The sequence below is a fragment of the Numida meleagris genome, chromosome 11 (assembly GCF_002078875.1).
Source record: "Numida meleagris isolate 19003 breed g44 Domestic line chromosome 11, NumMel1.0, whole genome shotgun sequence".
Taxonomy (NCBI): Eukaryota; Metazoa; Chordata; class Aves; order Galliformes; family Numididae; genus Numida; species Numida meleagris.
The window spans coordinates 16631753-16651348 of record NC_034419.1 but is presented as its reverse complement, the minus strand read 5'-3'; the positions used below and the strand labels follow the sequence as shown (position 1 = coordinate 16651348).

The following is a 19596-nucleotide window of genomic DNA, read 5'->3' as shown; positions in this document are numbered from 1 at the left end:
TTTGCACTGACAAGATCCTGAGCTATTCCCTCCTTTTTCATTATTAAAGTTACATAAGGATACATATAAAATTATAGATCAGACATGAAGATGTGCAAGTTCATTTTCCTGCCACGTCTTTAAAATTCACTTGTGCTTTTAGTACTTGCATGTCCCATCAGAAGATCAATTTCAGTTTTCTCATTCTCCGTTTTTATAACCTGTTCCCAACCATTTGGAGTACAGCATATGAATTGTAGGCCCTACTTCTGCATCTGCTTAAACAGTATTGGCCTGCTGAAGTGCTTTTCATAATTTATAATAAATAGCAGCAAAGTATCTCAGTACTTTAAATACTTCCAGCGATATTTGATCTGGAAAATACATTCATGCTTATCAGTAAGTGTCTAGATTACTCCAGGCTTGCTTGCACATCTGATTTCTTAGATCCTGGTCCTGCTAAGGAAGCTGTCGAAGCATGTGATGGCAATCTATCTATAGTCCTGCTTAAATCAGTGACAGATTTATCAACAGCTTCAACAGGAGCAAAGTTCAGTCATTCTATGAGCATGAAGTTGCTCCCCTCTATAAAGTGTTTGCAGAATCAAGGCCTCCATCGCCATAAAAAGTTTGCAAGCTGTCTTCAAATTCTGCAGATCTGGTAGTAATTCATCTGTGTATACAGACTCAAACGGAAGTCAGGATAAAATCAGAGTGCCAGCAAAACAAACCCTGTTTAGCAGACTTCAAGGCCTTTCTTTTAAAGAAGTGCCTTTTTTTTTTTCTTAAATAAAAAGGAATACAAATCCAATCTGAAGGGAAAATGTAGAACAAATTAGTATTTTCTGCCAGTGTCTTTTCAAAATCTATCTTTTAGGAAATCTAATATTGTAGATAAATCATACTGCTTCCATTAGAAGGTCAACCAGTTGAGCTGAAAACAGTTTAAACACATGCACTTCAGTAGCCAGACATTAATATAGCTTAAACCACAACATTAATAATTTTGACATTGATATAGTACTTGATGGTAAAAGGTGATCAGCTCAGTAACACGGGGGATGAACGTTAGAAAAGTCTCTGTAGCCTAATAGTATTTCTTTAAAACCACTAAAGATTCTTGTTCAAATTGTAGTGACTGTGATCAATGGTAAGGTCAAAGTGCTAACAGGGACTCAACTGGCTAGTTGATTTTTGTTTGCCTTTTGATAGATATGTTTTAAAGGACCACAAAGGCACTGTTTCATTGACTGCAGCAGGAATGCCCGAAGTAAGAAAGCCATCAAGTCAGCCCGATGGGTTTCTGTGTCCATAAAACGTGCTTTGAATTTAAATCAGCAGCTCCTCATCCAAACTTTTATGGTCTACAACTGAGTGGTTAGTGATTTGCACCAAGTAAACAAAATACAAAACAGTGAAATACCAAGTTCACAAGAAGCTTCTAATGCAAGTAATTCTTAGGAAGGAATTTATGCTGGCACTATTGCCAAGACACCAAAATTAAATTCTCAGTTCTCTCTCTCAATACGTATCTAAAAATTGAGGATTCAGAGGTAACTGCTATATATTTCCTACTACTAAAATAAGTAAATATTATTTCTTTTCTCTCTAAGTTTACATGCCACAAGGAAAGAAGGACTAAATCTTGAATTCTATTCTGTTTCTAGATTCTATTGCTAATTAAAAGTACATTCATTTTTCACAGAGGCCCATCCAGAAGTCACTTTGGGTTCATAAAGGAAGAATAATGCCACTGCAGGCTTCCCCAGCAGCATTATGCATAAATATGTTTATTCAAATAAGCATGCAGCCTAAGTGAGGGCTTTCTCAGTGAGCCAATTTTCTCAGATTACAAAGGAGAATGTTCTAAATCTAAAAAAAGGACACTTGTTCTCTCACATTTGACTTTGTCCTTTACCCCCTCCTATACCCAAGCAGTCTATTGATTCTGTTTTCTTTCTGAGCAGAGAACTGAGCTCACCAGAACTGACTGCACAGCTTGGAGATGAAAAGCAACATGAAACAGTTGCTTACAGCTAAAAAAGTCTCCTTTCTCATGCTCTCACTCCATCTTGAACATAGATGAACTCTTCATTTAAAAAGCTGAAGTTGCTCATTTAGATGGCTCTTTGCCACAGACCCCAAGCCTTTTCCAAACAGCTGCGGCCACTCCCCCCCCACCCCCCACAGTCACAGCCCTGATGCCAGGAGGACAGAGATGGGCTCTCACACTTTAGCCATGACTGTGCTGAAAAGTGCGCCCTGCTTATCAGGTATCTCAGAAGTCAGGGAAAAAAAAAAAACATAACACTTTTTAGAGAGAGAGACAAAGGACAGAGTACTTCCTATGCAAACTTGGGACAATCCTTTCTGAACATTTGCACTGTTTTCTTTTTTTTTTAATCCATTATTGCTCACTCCTTCCAATTTTCTACTGCTCATTTTTGTCTTGTTAGAGAAAGGACTTGGATTTTTATAAATACACAAGCACATGCCATGATTTTAAGTCACCAGTACAATAATTCAATAATCTGTTGCAAATGAAGGATCTCTTGATCTTACAGAGGTTAATTTACTATTACCACTTACTCCTAATCTATTATTATGGGCAGTTGCAGGTATAATGTCATAGTGCACATTTATTTCCTCCTGCCTTCCTACAAATGTCATGTGGATTTCTGCAGCGAGTGCTTTGAGCCCTCCTTGGCCCTGCATTTCACATGGAGCCAGTGATCTTTCAAACAAATCTCCTGTGCTAGGAGGAGTCTTGTTTGTCTCAAACATCTCTCAAAATCCCACTTTAACCTGGCATAAAGAAGCAAAAGACAATGGTGGTGTGGACAAAATGTAGCAGGGATCACATCGTGAAAATTATCATTTCAACACATCCTTTGATGCGATCCCTGCTACATTTTGTCCATACCACCATTGTCTGCTAACTCATTTCTGCAGGTGCTGGAGCACTTCAGTGTCTCCCTTCCTCAGTGTAGGTGGCTGATACATTTCATACAGAGCTCATTACAACAGTACCTGAGCCCTGGCTGAGCACTAAATATTCTTTCATCTCCTACTTGTGCAGCATGCCAGCCCGAACTGAATGAGCAGGTGCCTAGCAGGGCTTTGGAAGCAGGCCAGGCACTGCTGTGCATGCAGTGGCTGCTTCTGCAGCAGAAGCGTGGAGCACTGCAGGCTCACAGGCTTGGGCCCTTGGGCTGTCCAGCAGGGCAGCACTGCAGAGAGAGGAGTAAGGCATGGCAGGTCCAGCGTCATTGTCCTGACTTACGCCTTCAAAGTTCTTTAGGCCCACATTAATTCCTAGAGCTTAATTAATTCCTAGTACAATTACACAAGCTACCACAATATCTGTACTTGCAGGTGCCAATTTTCTGTTGTTTTTCCCTTTCATGTATCTGTACATTATACAGATTCCACCCTGAACAAGGGAAATAACCTTTGCTTTGAAGACGCTGGAGTTGATTCTTCAACTCCAATTGGAATTGCACACTTTCATCTCTCAAATATTTCAAACCTTTATGATTATATTAAAACTTTATTGATGCAAAGACCCATAGATAGCAGCTGTTCCTACCACTAAGTACACAAAATTATCATATTTGGGTAGCGTCAAACCAAGTTATTCTGCTCCTAGCAAGGACTAGAGGGATTGTACCCAAGGGTAAGAATGTCAACAAATTACTCATAAAAATTCAGGTTCTAAACACCTGCTCTAAGAGCATTCTGTTTGCTTTAGCTTTTGGGTACTTCATTTGCGAGCTGGTTTTTAAAGCGTACGCGTCTGTTTTCCTTTTAAAATTTATACTATTAAATATACTAGCTCATTTATTACCTTCCAGTGTATTACAGATGTCATAGAAGGTATATTTTAAATATAGACTCATACTTATTTTTTTAATTATCATAATACTCTCCATACTCGTGTACTGTTGGAAAAACACCTATTGTTATTAAAACATGCTGAAGGGAAGAAGGAAGAGCAAAGCTACTACCTTGCTCCCTGCACTCCAAGAAGTGCTGGCAAGTGTTCGTGCTTACATAGGATCTGTTGCAAATATGATCAAAACCACCACATATTTTTTTTAAACACAGTATGTATGTTTTCACTACCAGCACGACAAACAGCAGTGAGCTACAGCACTATTTTCTTGCAGTTATTTCATCGTTGTATTTTCAAACAAGTAAACTATATGAAAACTTTCCTCAAAACATGAAGTCTTTCTGCTAAAGCAGGCAGGAAATATGCCTGAATTGGGCCCAAATCAACGTGTTCTCACCTCATCCCCAGATCACACCCTGATTGCATGCAGAATAAATGAGTTAGCTGCAGTGGTACTTTCAAGGATTAATCACATCAACTGAGACTAGAATCAAGTCTACTTTGTCTCACTTTTTCTACTGAAAATTTTTTACCTCCTCTCTGGAAATCCCCAAAAGCTTTAGAAATCTTAAAAAAAAAAAAAAAAAAAAAAAAAAAAAAAAAAAAAAAAAAAAAAAAACAGAAAAACAAAAACAAACCATACTATTAAAGCCTTGTGTTCATCCAGTGTGTAACAAAAGAGAGTGAAAAAGAGAAAAAGAGCAGCAGTTCACCATGGATACTATTGATTGAAACCATTTAAATACCATCTGAAATGTCACTGACATTTACAGCAACGTTTCTTGAAAAAAAAGAAATTACACATGTTGACAAGTAAATAACATGAGATTGCTGATCTTGGCAGCTGTCATCTTGACATGCCAATAAATTATTCATATCAGCTTGTTTTATTATCTTGCCCTTACAAATGGCACAGTGCAGGTCAAAGCAGAAGAGACGCTCAGAAATAATGAATGCTGTTAGCAGGACTTTTCCACGGGAACACAAGGTCCGAGCATGAGTGCTGGACGCATCCTGAGCGCAGCAGGGTCAGCCCGTGGTAGGGAGGGCCCGCAGCTCACACAGGGGCTGTTCCCCCTTCTTAGCACAGGTCCCTTTCCCTACCTGCCTGGCCCCACTCCATCACTTCACTGCAATGGGGCTCAACCCCATAGCCAGGTGTAAGCTGTAGAGAAGCAAGGCCCTTTTCGAAGCCTCGCTCACCACAGGGAGTAAAAAAACACAACTTTCTCCTGTTACTCCTCCACTATCTAGCACAAACTGTCCATCTTTCCTGTGGAAGAAGTGATGCAGCAGTCACAATAAGATGGTTAAGTGTGTTAGGCTCCCTAGGATCCTTGGGCTCTTGGGACGTCCTTTAGAAGGGAGGAGAACAGAGATGTTTACACTGACTATGCAGCAGCCAGGAGCATCCCACAGCTTGGTGAGCATCTTGCAACACTTTTACACAAACCATGAGCAAACATGGGATTAAACAACCCATCTGAAGTCCTTGTGGCAAAAAGTCTCGAGAAAAACCATGTATTTTTAAGAAGGCTTAAATGTCTCCAAGACCAACATGACCCCCACAGAGCCCTGGAATGGTAAACCATGACCTACTCAAATGACACCCTTGCAAGATATTGAAGCACTTACTGTATTTCTCTTACCAGTACCAAACGCTTTGCTAACAATATATTGATCTTCAATCACACTTCTGAAAAACTTATTACATCATTTCATAAAAATTATACAAGTTAAGGTAATAGAATATTACATTTTTTCTCTGAAGAGCCAGAAAAACATCCCTGCTTATAAGAAAATATATAATCAGTTGTGGCAAATATTGAAATCATACTTTATAAGCATTTTAGCATTTGAAGTCTTACCAGTACATGAAATACAGGTAATTTTTCTTCTTTAAGATCAATAAAAGGTCTATTTTCAAAATGACATTATATTGATTGAAGGGTCAAAAATGCCTGAAGTATTGATTGTATGCATATAATCACGTTTTGCTCAGTAAGTTAAGCTAGTCTACACAGTAAAATGAGATGAGATCCACTATATCACTAAAGCAAAATATTTTCATTGTATCTGAAAAACTGCTTCCATCAGTCACAAGTGTCTCATTAACAATGTCTTTTTTTTTTTTTTTCCTCAGGAAGTAGATTTGCACAGAGTGAACAGCCAGGACAAGCTTGGTCTTACCGTGTGCTACAGAACAGATGATGAGGATGACACTGGTATTTATGTGAGCGAGGTAGGATTGAGCTGATTCCCATAAGATAAAATTTGTCTTTTAAACTGCAGTGCTAGACATTTAAGACAACTCCTTCCTTCTATTTGTACCATGTTTAAACAACAGCTAGAAAGTAATAATTGGAAGAAATCTAATTATTTTTCCTTTTCTTCAAACTGAGTGAAATCCTGTTCCATTGAAGTCCAACTCCTGCTGACTTCAGTGAGAAATCTTTAGAAATACAGTGGAAAAAACAAACACACAACCTTTAGAAGGCTCTTTATTCACTTGGAGAGCAATGTTAAATTGACAGTTTCTCCAGTACTGAGCATTATTAAGTACCCCAGAACAAATGCTTGCCTTTATAATTTGTATGCCTGTTCCTTGTTCTGAAGTCTAGAGAAGAGAGCTGTGATGCTACCCTATTTCAGTCTGTACAAACACAGGATGTGTGTTGCACTTGAGACTTACACTCATCAAAAATACCTGGGTTTTCACCTGTAAAAACCCTTCACATTAAATATTGCTTCTTTTCCACTGCATCACAGAAACACATGGATTTTGCAATGTCTGATTATCTCTTATAAGACCTCTTTTTGTATGGCTAACGGCTTTTGTTATTTTGACATTTAGTGTTCATTTTAACCTAACATAGTCTCAACATTCAATTTCAGATGACGTTTTCAAAGGATTTGTAATATATTCTTTCATTCTTGTTCTCAATTATTCCAGAAACAATATAAATGAAAAAAAAAATCCACATTTATTTGCAAAGATTTGGGACTCATTTGTCTCTCTTTGCTTCCTTTCATGAAATAAGTAGCATTTTATACAATCTTTTTATCACACAGATCAATTTCAAACTCCACAACAGCATTTTCAGGAGGAAAAATCAAGTAAATCTAAACTCTTCCATTAGAATGCATCACTTAGGATATAATCCTTCCTGCTCTGTATGCAAAATCTTTAGGTTCTAATCAGAGTACTGTGCTGCAAAGCGAAATGTTAAATTATGAGGTAACTAAATATCATGCAAGCATGATAAACCTACAGTCCCTGAAGATGTGTCTCAGGAAGTAGTGTTTTGATTTTGACTTTGGCATAGTAACATGCATTTCATTTTGTCTTCCATAAGCAAGGAAAAGTCCTGTAATCACTAACGAGATGCAACAACTATGTAGCAGCAATGACAGGCACAGTGGCTTACCACATCAGTCATATTACGAATACTGGGGTTATGTTGGGAAGTAAGAGGCTGAGGTCTAAAATCTCCAAAATGTTCTTTTATTTTGTAGATCGATCCCAACAGTATTGCTGCAAAAGATGGTCGACTCCGAGAAGGGGATCGCATTATTCAAGTATGTGTGTAAATGGTTGAAAGCCTGGTAACACAATATAGCCTATTGCTGCAACAATTTTAATTCCATGTCTTCATCTCAGTGTTGTTTTTACAAATCATTCCTTTTAAAATGGTATTTGTAGAATGATTTGGATTGGAACGAACGTAGAAGATCATCTAGTTCCAGCCCCCCTGACATAGACAGGGACAGCTTCCTTTAGGCCAGGCTGCCCATACAGTTCCTTTCAACATTCATATAGTCCCTTTTAACTTTCTGAAGACACTTGAATTTCCTCTGCTATATATCAGTCAAATTTTGATGTTCCTGGCCAGGTAAAGCTGTATGTTAGCCCTGGTCTACAGGCTATTGATTTTGTCAGTAGATTTCATCTCCTTCCAGCACATATTCTACTATACTTTGCACTTTTCCTTCTTCCTTCTGCCACAGAAAAAATCCATTCTAACCCTATATGCAGAATCTCAGTGGACAGCCTCATTAACAGGGTGTCTAATACTTGTTCAGCAGGCTGACCACTCACTCCTGCGTGCCAGAAGGAGCAGTCGTGCAATCTTACACCGTAGCAATTTTGAGGGAAGTGGCCTACCTCCTGCATGGAGACTAAAGCATGGAGGCATCCACATTCCATGTAGTCTTCGGGGATGGTGTTCATAGCCTCACCTGCCCCACTTGAGGAAGTTCCTTTCCACCCATGAGAGCTGACTCTGCTCCCTGTCTAGTTTCTGTTCTCATAACAAGGCCCTGTGCATCACCTGCACAGGTTTGGAACAGCTTCATGCATCCAAACAGCCTTACCTGACAATTACCTAAACAACACGGCTGTTGATTCAAGCTCTCTGGCTTGTACTGCACTGGGATCTATCCAGACATGCAGCCCTCTAGAGCTGGTCAAGGCAGTATTTAAATATCCAAGTGAAAGGATTTCATTCTGCTGCTCTTTTCTTTAAAGATCAATGGCATTGAGGTACAGAACCGAGAAGAAGCCGTAGCACTTCTCACCAGTGAAGAGAGCAAGAATATCTCCTTACTTGTTGCAAGACCAGAAATTCAGGTACTGTAGTAATAAATAAATAAAGGAACACTCTCTTGAGTCTTAATTAAAGAGTTGCTGTTTTGTAGAAAGTATTTACCACTGCTTGAAGAATTTAAACTGAACTAAATCTACCAAATCTATCTAAAATCAAATGAAATAGCTTGACTGTACATACATGTGGTATAAAATAATAGAAGACAGTAGTCACGATAGTTATAGATATGTATTATATTATAGTTCAATGTATAAGAATTTCAGTGATTTATGTATGCTGCAATGTATGTTACAACTATCAGTGCAAGATACTATGGATGACTTCAAGCCATGGCTATGAAGACCATACTGAATTCTAAATCCTACAGCTATTGATAAATCATTAATTAAAACATCTATTATTTAGCCCTTTACAACACCATCTCTTAATGTAGTTAAATACTGTCAAGAAGCATCCTCAGCTGTAATAAAAGGTTGCACCAGATCCCTTCATGGAGAGGGGATTAGCACAACAAAGATGCTGAACAAACAGCACTGTCATTTGATCTGTGTCTTGCTCCATGTGCTGGGAAAGCAACCCTTGCCTATGCATCCAGAAACACCGGGTCATGCTCATGACTATCTTGTTAGCCTAGATGTTTCAGAGCTCTCTCCCTTGGGGCTGACAGGTTGGGAATAAAAAGACTCGCAGACCCACAGCAAGCATTTTTGCTTCTGGCCCTTTATGCTACCTCATAAGTGGTGTATTTAAGCTTTACACCCTGGAGTATTTTATACATCCTAATCAAATAACATGCAAACCAGAACAGCTCTCATACTAAGCAGCATTTCCATGGATGAAAAGGCTGTATTGGTTTCATACAAGGGGCTGCTGAAGTTAAAGCCATGCTGTCTGAGTTTGAGGTGAGGGAAGGTAGAAGAGTCAGTGCTCACACTCAGTAGGAGATGTGTGCATCCTCACAGGACACAGCAGCACTGTCACAGGAAGGAATCTCTTAAAATTTCCCAAACACCTTCCACAAAGAAGGAACCTAATTTACATCAGTATTCATTCTTTTGACATCATTTGGTTTGTTTTTTTCCCTTTTCACATAGCTGGATGAAGGATGGATGGACGATGACAGAAATGATTTTCTGGATGACTTGCACATGGACATGTTAGAGGAGCAGCACCACCAGGCAATGCAATTTACTGCCAGCATGCTTCAGCAGGTACTGCTGTTCTGTTGTGCAATGGTGTCAAAGCTTCACACTGCACTCAATATTTCAATATTGAGCTTGACTGAATACATTTAGTGTCTCCAATGACAATCAAGGCAAAAAGACTTACTGTAAAACCAAGATATTATACGGCTATCCACAAAAAAAAAAACTTTTTGGGGACTAAATTATTTTTAAATGTTAGTGTTATCATTTTGCCCATTATGACAGCATGATCTTCTTAGAAATGCACCATTCTGGCTGTCATCAGTGACAAAAGTAGAAGCTAAGTATACTATAGGTAAAGGAGGCAGAGAGCTACTGCTGTCTAAAATATTGTATTTGATATACACACGTGCATTGAAAACTGCCTGTCTGCCAAAGCCATAAAATGCAAGTGGAGAACTCAGGCAAATGACGGAACTCGGGTCTGTGTATTTGACAAGAAACGCCAAGAAAATGTTTCTGCATAGCAAGTTTATGCAGAGAGACAGATTTGGACCTGGATTCCCTGTCATCCTGCCACAATCAATTCAATCTTACAAGTTCATGGATAGCTTTTCATTTTTTTTGTCTGGAGTTTTCTATAACTCTACATCTACTGTGGGAGCCACATTTTTGGAAGAGCGATATTCTCATTTTAGCACCATAGTAGAACTGGATAATTTTGTGCAGCTAAATGCAAGAAGAAACATGTTGAAATTTTGCATTCTAGCATTGTTGCTATCTAACTGAAATCAGACCTCAAGTTCTTCTGCAAAGGTCACCCAAATCAAGGTGTGTTTTCAGTCACCATTTCTATGCTTTCTTCCCATACAAGTAAAAACCAAAATGCACCAAGTGTAACAGATAGCAATTCAGAAAAGTATTACATAATAGACATGCTGAGATATTTTATGTCCTTGCAATAATTTCTTTTTGTCTTTCAATTTTTACCGTTAGAAGAAGCATGAGGAAGATGGTGGTACCACCGACACAGCCACTATTTTATCTAACCAGCATGAGAAGGACAGTGGCGTAGGGCGCACAGACGACAGCACTCGGAATGATGAGAGCTCTGAGCAAGAAAACAATGCAGATGATCACACCACTTCCTCTAACACTTTAGGGAGCCAGAAGAAGCTGGCATACAGTCATGACACCCTCGGAAGTGGCGACATGCAGTTCAGCAACGAGTCATTTATCTCAGCTGACTGCACAGATGTTGACTTCCTTGGCATCCCTGTAGACGAATGTGAACGATTCCGGGAACTGCTGGAACTCAAATGCCAGGTGAAGTCTGCCAACCCTTACAGCCTGTATTACCATACCAGCACTCTGGATATGAGCAAAAGTGACCAAGAAAGTGTTGACAAAGAGCTGGAGATGCTGAATGAGGAGCTGCGCAATATTGAGCTAGAGTGCCTGAACATTGTGAGAGCTCATAAAATGCAGCAGCTGAAAGATCAGTACCGGGAGCCTTGGATGCTGCATAACAGTGGGTTTCGCAACTACAACACAAGCATCGATGTTCGCAGGCATGAGCTCTCAGACATTACAGAGCTCCCGGAGAAGTCTGACAAGGATAGCTCGAGTGCATACAACACCGGAGAAAGCTGCCGAAGCACTCCGCTCACGCTCGAGATTTCTCCTGACAATTCCTTGCGCAGAACTGCAGAAGGCATCAACTGTCAAGGTAATGAGGGAGCAGTGGCATATAATGTCTCCCAAAAGAATTTATTTGCCAGCTCGGAAAGTCATGAATCCAGCACTGGTAAATGCCATTCCTCTGCTAAAGATCCTGACATTAGCAAACAGCTGGAAAGCAAGGAGAGAAAAGCCAGTGATGGAAGCAAAAGCCCTACTCACGGTCAAAAACCTTCTGGCTCTTACGTCTCCCCATACCATCACTCTCCATATAAGCATGCTCATATTCCTGCCCATGCACAGCACTATCAGAGCTACATGCAGTTGATCCAACAGAAATCAGCCGTGGAGTATGCACAGAGCCAAATGAGTCTGGTGAGTATGTGCAAAGACTTCAGTGCAAGCCAGAGTGAGCCGAGGATGGAATGGAAAGTGAAGGTCCGAAGCGATGGAACCCGCTACATCACCAAGAGGCCAGTCAGGGACAGGCTGCTGAGAGAACGTGCCATAAAGATTAAGGAAGAGCGCAGTGGGATGACTACTGATGATGATGCCATAAGTGAAATGAAGATGGGCCGCTATTGGAGTAAGGAAGAACGGAAGCAGCATTTAGTGAAAGCAAAGGAGCAGAGGAGGAGACGTGAGTTTATGATGCAGAGCAGGCTGGATTGTTTAAAGGAACAGCAAGGGGCAGAAGAAAAGAAAGAGATGAATATCATTGAACTGAGCCACAAAAAAATGATGAAGAAAAGAAATAAAAAAATATTTGACAACTGGATGACAATCCAGGAACTGCTTACCCATGGAACAAAGTCACCAGACGGAACACGAGTGTACAATTCCTTCCTGTCAGTGACTACTGTATAATCATCATTGCTAAATTATGTACATAAAAAGCTACCATTGGGGTAGAAATCAATGCCTCGTTCAATGTGGCAAGATTTTTGTATATAAGATACAGTCATCGAGTTTATAGTTCAAATACTGAACTCTACGACTGTGGGTGCCAGGATTTCCATTATGAAGTGGAGAGAAAGTTTGCCCACCCCAACTCATTCAGAGGCAATATTAGCAGTGCTTTTTGGGATACTGATTGTACTTTTTTTACTTGTTACCTTTTACATAAAGTGTTTAAATATCAGAAATGTATTAACCATACTTACACAGGTAATTTGCTTAAACTATATTCATATGAAAAGGTACCCATGCTTTTCTTTGTCTAAAAAAAAAATGCAAAACCCCACAAGAGCGACTGCACATACGTATTTTTTGTGAAACCATATTTTCTGATACTATTCTGCTGTTGTTCACTTCTACACTGAGTGCTGTTTATCTATATTTAGCTCAAGGTTTAAACTCAGAATTATTGAACTCCTAATAGAGCCATTCTCTTGTCATATTTAACATTTATCAAACAGCAGTTTTTATAGTTATGATCAACATTTAAACATTTTTCTTTCCAAGGTTTCGAAAGAAAGTATATAGGTTTCATCTGAAAAGCCTGAAGCAAAGAGAAGTACACTGCAGCTTTAAAGATTTTAAAGCATGTTTGCAAATGTTGCAACCTCTTGAAAAAAATGTGCATGTACAGCTGATTTGTTTATATAAGACAGTTTGTGGAATTTGAAAAGCCCATGGTAGTTACTGTTTGCTTTATAGATTTGAATGTATTGAATTATAAAAGCAGTTTCATTAAACCATCACTAGCTGCAAATGTTAACAAGTAAAATGAAGTAAAATAAATTATTGTTTTATATTTCAAACAATTTAAAATTTTTTTGACTCCCTTATGGTTGCGCCATGCTGAGTGTTCTTTCCTAGAGCATAGCTCCCACACTGCCTGGATGCCTGAGCCAAGCCTAACTGCATCCTGACCTTGCGGGGATTCAGCACTGAGGTTTTCTTGAGGGAAGGTGACACGGAGGGAAGAGGCAAGAGAGAATTAGCAGGAATATGAAGAGTAAAATCAAACAGTGTAGATGTTCATCTCACAAGGCATTTAGGATGACCTGTAAGCATGAAAAAAAAAAATAGGACTTCTACTCTTCTGTTTTGTTTCACGGTATCTTAAATGGTATTTAAAACTGACCTACAAACTTCAGCAAAGTTTTGCATTAAAAATAGACAAATTTATAAATTAGAAGAGATGGAGAAAAGAACAAAAAGTGAATTTCAAAGAGATATTTCACTCCTTTTCTTATTTTCTGCTTCTAAATAAAAATTCAGTGATAAACTTGAATTTTTTCTGGATAAATAGCAAACTAGACTCATTATTAATAGCTCCTAGATTTGTCACCCCCTCTCCCTTTTTGCTTTCTCCCACAAAAAATTCTCCCCCAGACTCAATCTATTTCTGTTCTGAACACTCCCATTGTAACTATTCAGAACCAAAATTATAACCTGAATGATAATAGGTAAAAGTTGGAAGGAAAGAGATTAATAGCTTCTCAGTACCTATTTTGTCTGCTATCAAGAAGCAAACAACAGATTTGGGGCTTTTTTCCCCATTCCTTTTGTGGACTAGCATCAAATTAGCATTGACTGTATACCTACTATATTCCACACTAAGCTATTTTAAAGACCAGAAAATACACCTTAAGCTAATGTAAATCATCACTGCCCCTTGAAATCCAACACTGTCAACAATCCTTTGTTTCCTTAGGGATGAAGTACTGCTCTTGCTGCTCTAGGCTATGGAAGATTTTCTATTAACTTTGTTAAAGCCAGGATTTCACTTGACTTACTAAAAGCTGGTTACTATCACAAGTGGCACAGTTGCAAAAACATAATTGTGACTTTCACAACACACATGTATATGATCCTTGCTGTCTCTGTCTCACATCTGCTTTTCTCTGATTTTGTGTTCATCCTGATTGCAGGAGATATTGTCATGGCAGAATAAAGTTCGGATATCCAGATGCACAGGCAGAGCTATAATCACTGTGGAATCACAGTCCTTAAATCCAGGCATGGAAAAGCACTTAAGCTGTCTTTATTCTACGTGTAAATTCTTGAGTAGAATTTGAAACACTCTAATGAGGTAAAATTATCATCAAATTGTGATAGCTCCTTTGGAAAAACTAAATAGGTAACAGTTCCTTTAGGCATCAGTTATATGAATGCTGAGCATATATGCAGGTATGTAACAGCAGAAACATATTTGAGAATTCAAGTGTGATGTGTAGAAATTACAGCAGAGCAACAACAGCATAAACTTTGCATTGTTTAGGATGTTGAAATAAAGTTATTGGCCAAGAATTACTTAGACACCTTTGAGATTTTCCTCATTAAGCATTTGTTATATTGGTCACTTAAAAAACAACTCTCTGCTTTAGTATTACAATTTATTAACTAACATAGTTTCACAGAATCTGACAGTTATCCTGAAAATCTGGACAGAAGTTAAGCAAACTGCAGGTTTTGCTTTTCCTTGCTCCATGGGCTACCTTGCCACACACCCTTTCTCAGTGTCTTATCAAAGCACTCAATATGGTGCTGGAAAGGGAGGTTTTGATTCTTTTTATTGCTTGCAAGGAAATCCTGGAAATTATCAAAATATTAGTGCAAGCCTGACCTTATTACAGCAAAAAGAAGCATACTAGAAAGTCTTTGATGTCCAAGTGATATCCAAAGTCCAATTTCAAACAGCTTTTCTAAAAAAATTGTATTGTAGTACATTACCGTAGTGTTTAAAAGATAATGAGAAATTGCTGACATTGTCACAGACCTGACACCTCTGTCCCCATCCCATGCTAACACATACCACTTCAGCAAACCAAAGATTTGAAAAGGAATCCCTGAACATAGGTTGGTGCAGAATTTGGCTTGATTCTTCACAGTAAAAATAGGCTCCGTGTCAAACTCGGGTCAGTCTCCCTAAATTGCAGAATGCTCTCAGATGCAAGATCTATAAAAATGTAAAATACTTATTTGCAAATAGGGTTAAAATCAGCATGGAATCAACCAGTTTAGATGTGCACTGAAATGGGAAAGCCCTGAACCAAACCTAACAGCGTTGTTTTTTTTTGTAAATTAAGAGAACTTGCACATTAGGGATGGCAAATAAAATGAGGTAAGACTACATATTGCCTAGGGACTACTGGTTGGAGAACTAATTAGGATTATAAACAGAAAGTATGTAAATTAACCAAATATAATTATCTGCTAGTGGCCTTTGGAAATAGGTTACAGGATACTTGTTAGCAAAATTGCTCAAATGCCTGGAAGCCTTACAAAGCAAGCCATAAGCAATTTAAGCTCCTATTTTTGTTTTATTTTCAATTGTCCTTAAAGCAGTTGTAGTATTAAGGATTTACTGGAACATAAACTAATTAGAGAGAAGTCAAAAAAACAAGATAGAAGCTGTCATAGCAGATGCTATAGTTTCATCCCAAGGTACAGAGAGGTACATTTAATAAAACCAAGAGGCCTCCGGTTTTATCAAATGTAAATTTCCTATTGAAAGCAAATAGCAAAGATTCTGGTTGGGTTTTCATCCCAGCAGCTTCATTTCTCCATCACAGAAGCTTCTGTGAGCCTCCAGCTAGAGTTAATCTAGAAGAGCGGTGGCTCTCTTGCCAAAGCACAGCTTCTCAGCAATACAAGGTTTAAATGAAGATGTGCTGTTCACTGTTCAAATGCAAACATGCAGAATTAATGCCACTTTTCTCCAAATGTCTGTCATGACAAAAAGCTGTATGAAATTCTGAGGCTTCTACTGAGAAAGCTGCTTATTTCCCATGCACATCATTGGAGGCAGAAGACTGGCCACTGCAGACTGGCAACACTTGGTATTCAAGACAGTGGTATACATTTTAAAATATATATGATGAGAGTCACATATAAAGGTTAGGTGGGCTGACTTCACATTTGAGTTTTAATATACAGGCCTAACACAAAGCTCACTTATGTGACCTGAAAGACTCAAAGCCCACTCACATGATTTGAAAGACTCCACGTAACCTCAGAGGATTTGAAAAGCATCCTGAAGGTAAGACAAGCACTGCTATAAGAAAAGGAAGTCTCTGCCTCCAGCTGGACTGCAGAGTGCTCAGCATCCAGGTCCTGCCACCAGCCAGGATTGAGGACAAGCACAAGAGGTTGCCCCATAGGCATCAAGTTTGACTCAGCTGTCCCCTGAGTAGCATAAGCTTGTACACGCACAGAGTTCGGGGCTGCAGGGGGATGGCCCTATCCTTGCTGGTGATTAACCAACATCTTAATTCTGAACTGCACTAGTGAAGGATACAAAGAGGAAGGCCATCGCAGAATGTTGTTTAGAGGAGATTTTATTAAATCAATTAATAATGAAAACAACAACCTGGTAATAATGCTCCAGTTAGTGTTTTAATTTACAGAAATACAATTCCAATATTATAACAATCAGTGCAGCTCCACTGGAATCAAAGCCTGTATAAAAACCTGGCCCAATATTCTTACTTTTTCCATGTGTACAAAATCAGAATAATTTTGAGACGATAACTACATTTCTCCAATGCCTCTCCCAACACCTATATTTGCACATGAAAAGTCAAGCTGAATTAAGTCCGGAGAGGCCGTACTTATTTCACCCTGCAGATGATGTTAGTCTTAGGTCATACGCTTCTCACACCCTATTTCCATCTCTCCCCTTTCTGGGGAAATGAGTCAGCTAAGTCAAAAGGAGACTAGAAAGAATAATCACTGCAGATTTTCAGCTGGATTTTGGCCCAGTTAAGACTAGAGTTCACTTACATATACACATAATTACAAGTGTAAAGCACATACACACAAAAAAGCCAAATTTGGTTCTGCTTGTATGTATTGAATTTGTGTTTAGCTCTTAAGGACTAAAAAGGCCCACACATCATACAATAAGCATATATTTCATGTTAAATTATGAAGTTGCTTTTTTGGAACTAGAAAAATCCCCAAAGGAAGTTTCTTCTTTTCCGCAGCTTAAAAGATCATATGGCTTGCTCTGAAACCAAGGTAGGAGATTCTGTTGTAAAATGCAACCCTAAAGGACAGCACATGCCCAGAAACAAAAGTTCAAAATCAAAATGCTGACAAATTCTAACCAGCAGAAGTGCAAAAGGGCATGATAGTTTGGGTGGCTGGGCCGTGGACCGCTTATTTTGGCCAGGAGAGCACTTGGTCTGTCCTTTCAGATAAGTTTGCCAGGGAGGAGCTTTAAAAGTAATTTCTTTGACAATCCATCCTTTTTATGTTAGGCAACTGCAGGACCATGCAACAGGGAGCCCCATTAACTGAGAATAAGAACTTCTCTGTAAAAGTGAACTTTTGGTGACCTTCTCTCAAAGAAAATACTTTATCATATTGGAGTGCGGGCCTCCCAGGTGTCACAGCAAGGCTCAAACCGAGTGGATTACATTGTCCCCATTAGGAGAGCTAGCTTTGATTTTCGATAATCCATCCTTCAGCTTAGCTGGTCTTTGTTAGCTTAGAATGCCATAAACAAAGACTCCCCAAAAGGCAAATCCAACGATAATTGTTTAATAAAAGTAAATCAAAAGCCTTCAAATTGAAGGGACCAAAGTTTTGTCAAATTTCTGCTTAGCTCCAGTTAAATGTAAGTATCCAGCATTTACTAGTCCTCGGGGCTTGAGTCAGCAGCCAAAAATAAAGTAGTAAGGTCACATCCAAATCATTTGTACAAGAAATAAGACTCAGTTATGCTACAGTCTTCAGCAAGCACAGATGCCAAATGCAGCAAAAGGCAAAGCCAATTTTACAAAGCTATTCCAGAAAAAGCTTCTCTGCTCTACTGCATTTCAAATCTCATTCAAAGGAACTCAACAGGCTTCTCTCCACAAATGGAACTCAAGACAGAGGCAAACACTACATTCTTGTTTGGTAATAATTTGATCAGCCTTTTTCAGTATTTCCAATCCAAAGTCTTCACAAATTATCTCTAGTAAGGAAAGACTGATCTCTTCTACCATGCACCTTTCTCCTGTGCCAGTGTTTATTAATGGAACTGAAAGTTTTGCTTCGTTCTTTCCAGAAGTCTTTGTAGGCATCTCTGTGTCTCTGTATTACAGAACAATTGATGCAGGAGCGAACCTCTAGAGATCATCTAGTGCAAACCCCCACTCAAACACATTATTAAGGATTGCTAAACACAACATAAACAAGAAAACAACATGATATGGAATACAGATCTAAGGCAAAGCCCACAGGCACAATGAAGCAGACACTTAAAGGGGGTCAATAATTTCAACACAGCACACATTTCACATCCCAGACTTGCAAAACTTTTCATTAAGCACCATCTTCATTAAGTACTGTCTTTCCAATGCAAACTCTGGCAGTACCTCAGGTTTTGCGAAAGGCGGTGCATGGCCCACAGGGTGTACAAGGCACAGTCTGTATGGACAGGGTCCCTTGGGCCCTAGGACCATCGTAAGCAGCACAACGGCCTAGTCCCTTCTTCATATGTGACCATGAGTACAGCTAGATCATGAGGTTAAGGTGGCACTTGCACCACACTGCAATACAGTGACACAGCTCTTGAGGTGAGCAGGCATGTGAAGCAGCTATGCAAGGCTCACACTTGACAAGCAAGACCTGGCAGATGCTTTTGTATTTCTTCCCTTTAAATACCTGCACTGTAAGCAGAACACATACCGCACACCTAGAGGAGAGAGAAGGTTACATGCTTTTAGGCATGCTCACAACAGTATTGTTCATTTGAATTATTCAGGCTAGAGAAAAAGTCACATAATTAAGAAAAAGTAATAACCGCCACATAACACATCTGTGCATGTTTGTGAGCCGCATATGCCAACTCTTCTCCCTCCTGAGTCCCAGAGCAGTCTCTAAGTCCTTTGCCTAAGCATAAATGGCACCAGTCTCTCTATGGAAGCTCTGCTTCACTTAATGAGAAGAGCAGACCTTGTTTAAGAAAAGTAGCCTCATTCATCAGCATGAATAACTTACACATCAAATGTTCACAGACAAACGAGAAACAAAAACAAAGCTAGAAAACCCTTTCACCATGTCTTACAGTAATGTAGCATCTGTCGTTTTCAAAACTAAGTCAGAATGAATGTGGCAATTTCAGTTGCCTGCATGTGGCTGATGATGAGTGCAGAGAAATATTTCCAAATTAAGTGGATGAACATCCATGTGGCTAAAATAGTACAAATAGGACCAGGCACAGCTGGTACTTCGTCTCCTAACATGGAGATTAGTGCCATCAGCAGGGGCACACAAGTCTAACATGCAGTAATTCTGCTAAATAACAAGTGCCTGCCAAAGGACTTGTATATTCCCAGCATAGCTTTAA

General features: G+C 39.2%; 1 protein-coding gene and 1 long non-coding RNA gene across 5 annotated transcripts in view; one reads left to right on the top strand and one right to left on the bottom strand.

The window, feature by feature from the left end:
- PDZRN3 (PDZ domain containing ring finger 3) overlaps positions 1 to 12537 on the top strand; it is a 124173-nt gene extending 111636 nt beyond the window's left edge. The window contains exons 6-10 of the mRNA XM_021409549.1: positions 6018 to 6116; positions 7391 to 7453; positions 8403 to 8504; positions 9576 to 9692; positions 10623 to 12537. Of these exons, the coding sequence (XP_021265224.1) occupies positions 6018 to 6116; positions 7391 to 7453; positions 8403 to 8504; positions 9576 to 9692; positions 10623 to 12173 (1932 nt within the window). The 3' untranslated portion in view covers positions 12174 to 12537. The remainder of the gene's footprint in view (positions 1 to 6017; positions 6117 to 7390; positions 7454 to 8402; positions 8505 to 9575; positions 9693 to 10622) is intronic.
- LOC110404830 overlaps positions 1 to 19596 on the bottom strand; it is a 362084-nt gene that overhangs the window by 287150 nt on the left and 55338 nt on the right. The window lies entirely within an intron of this gene.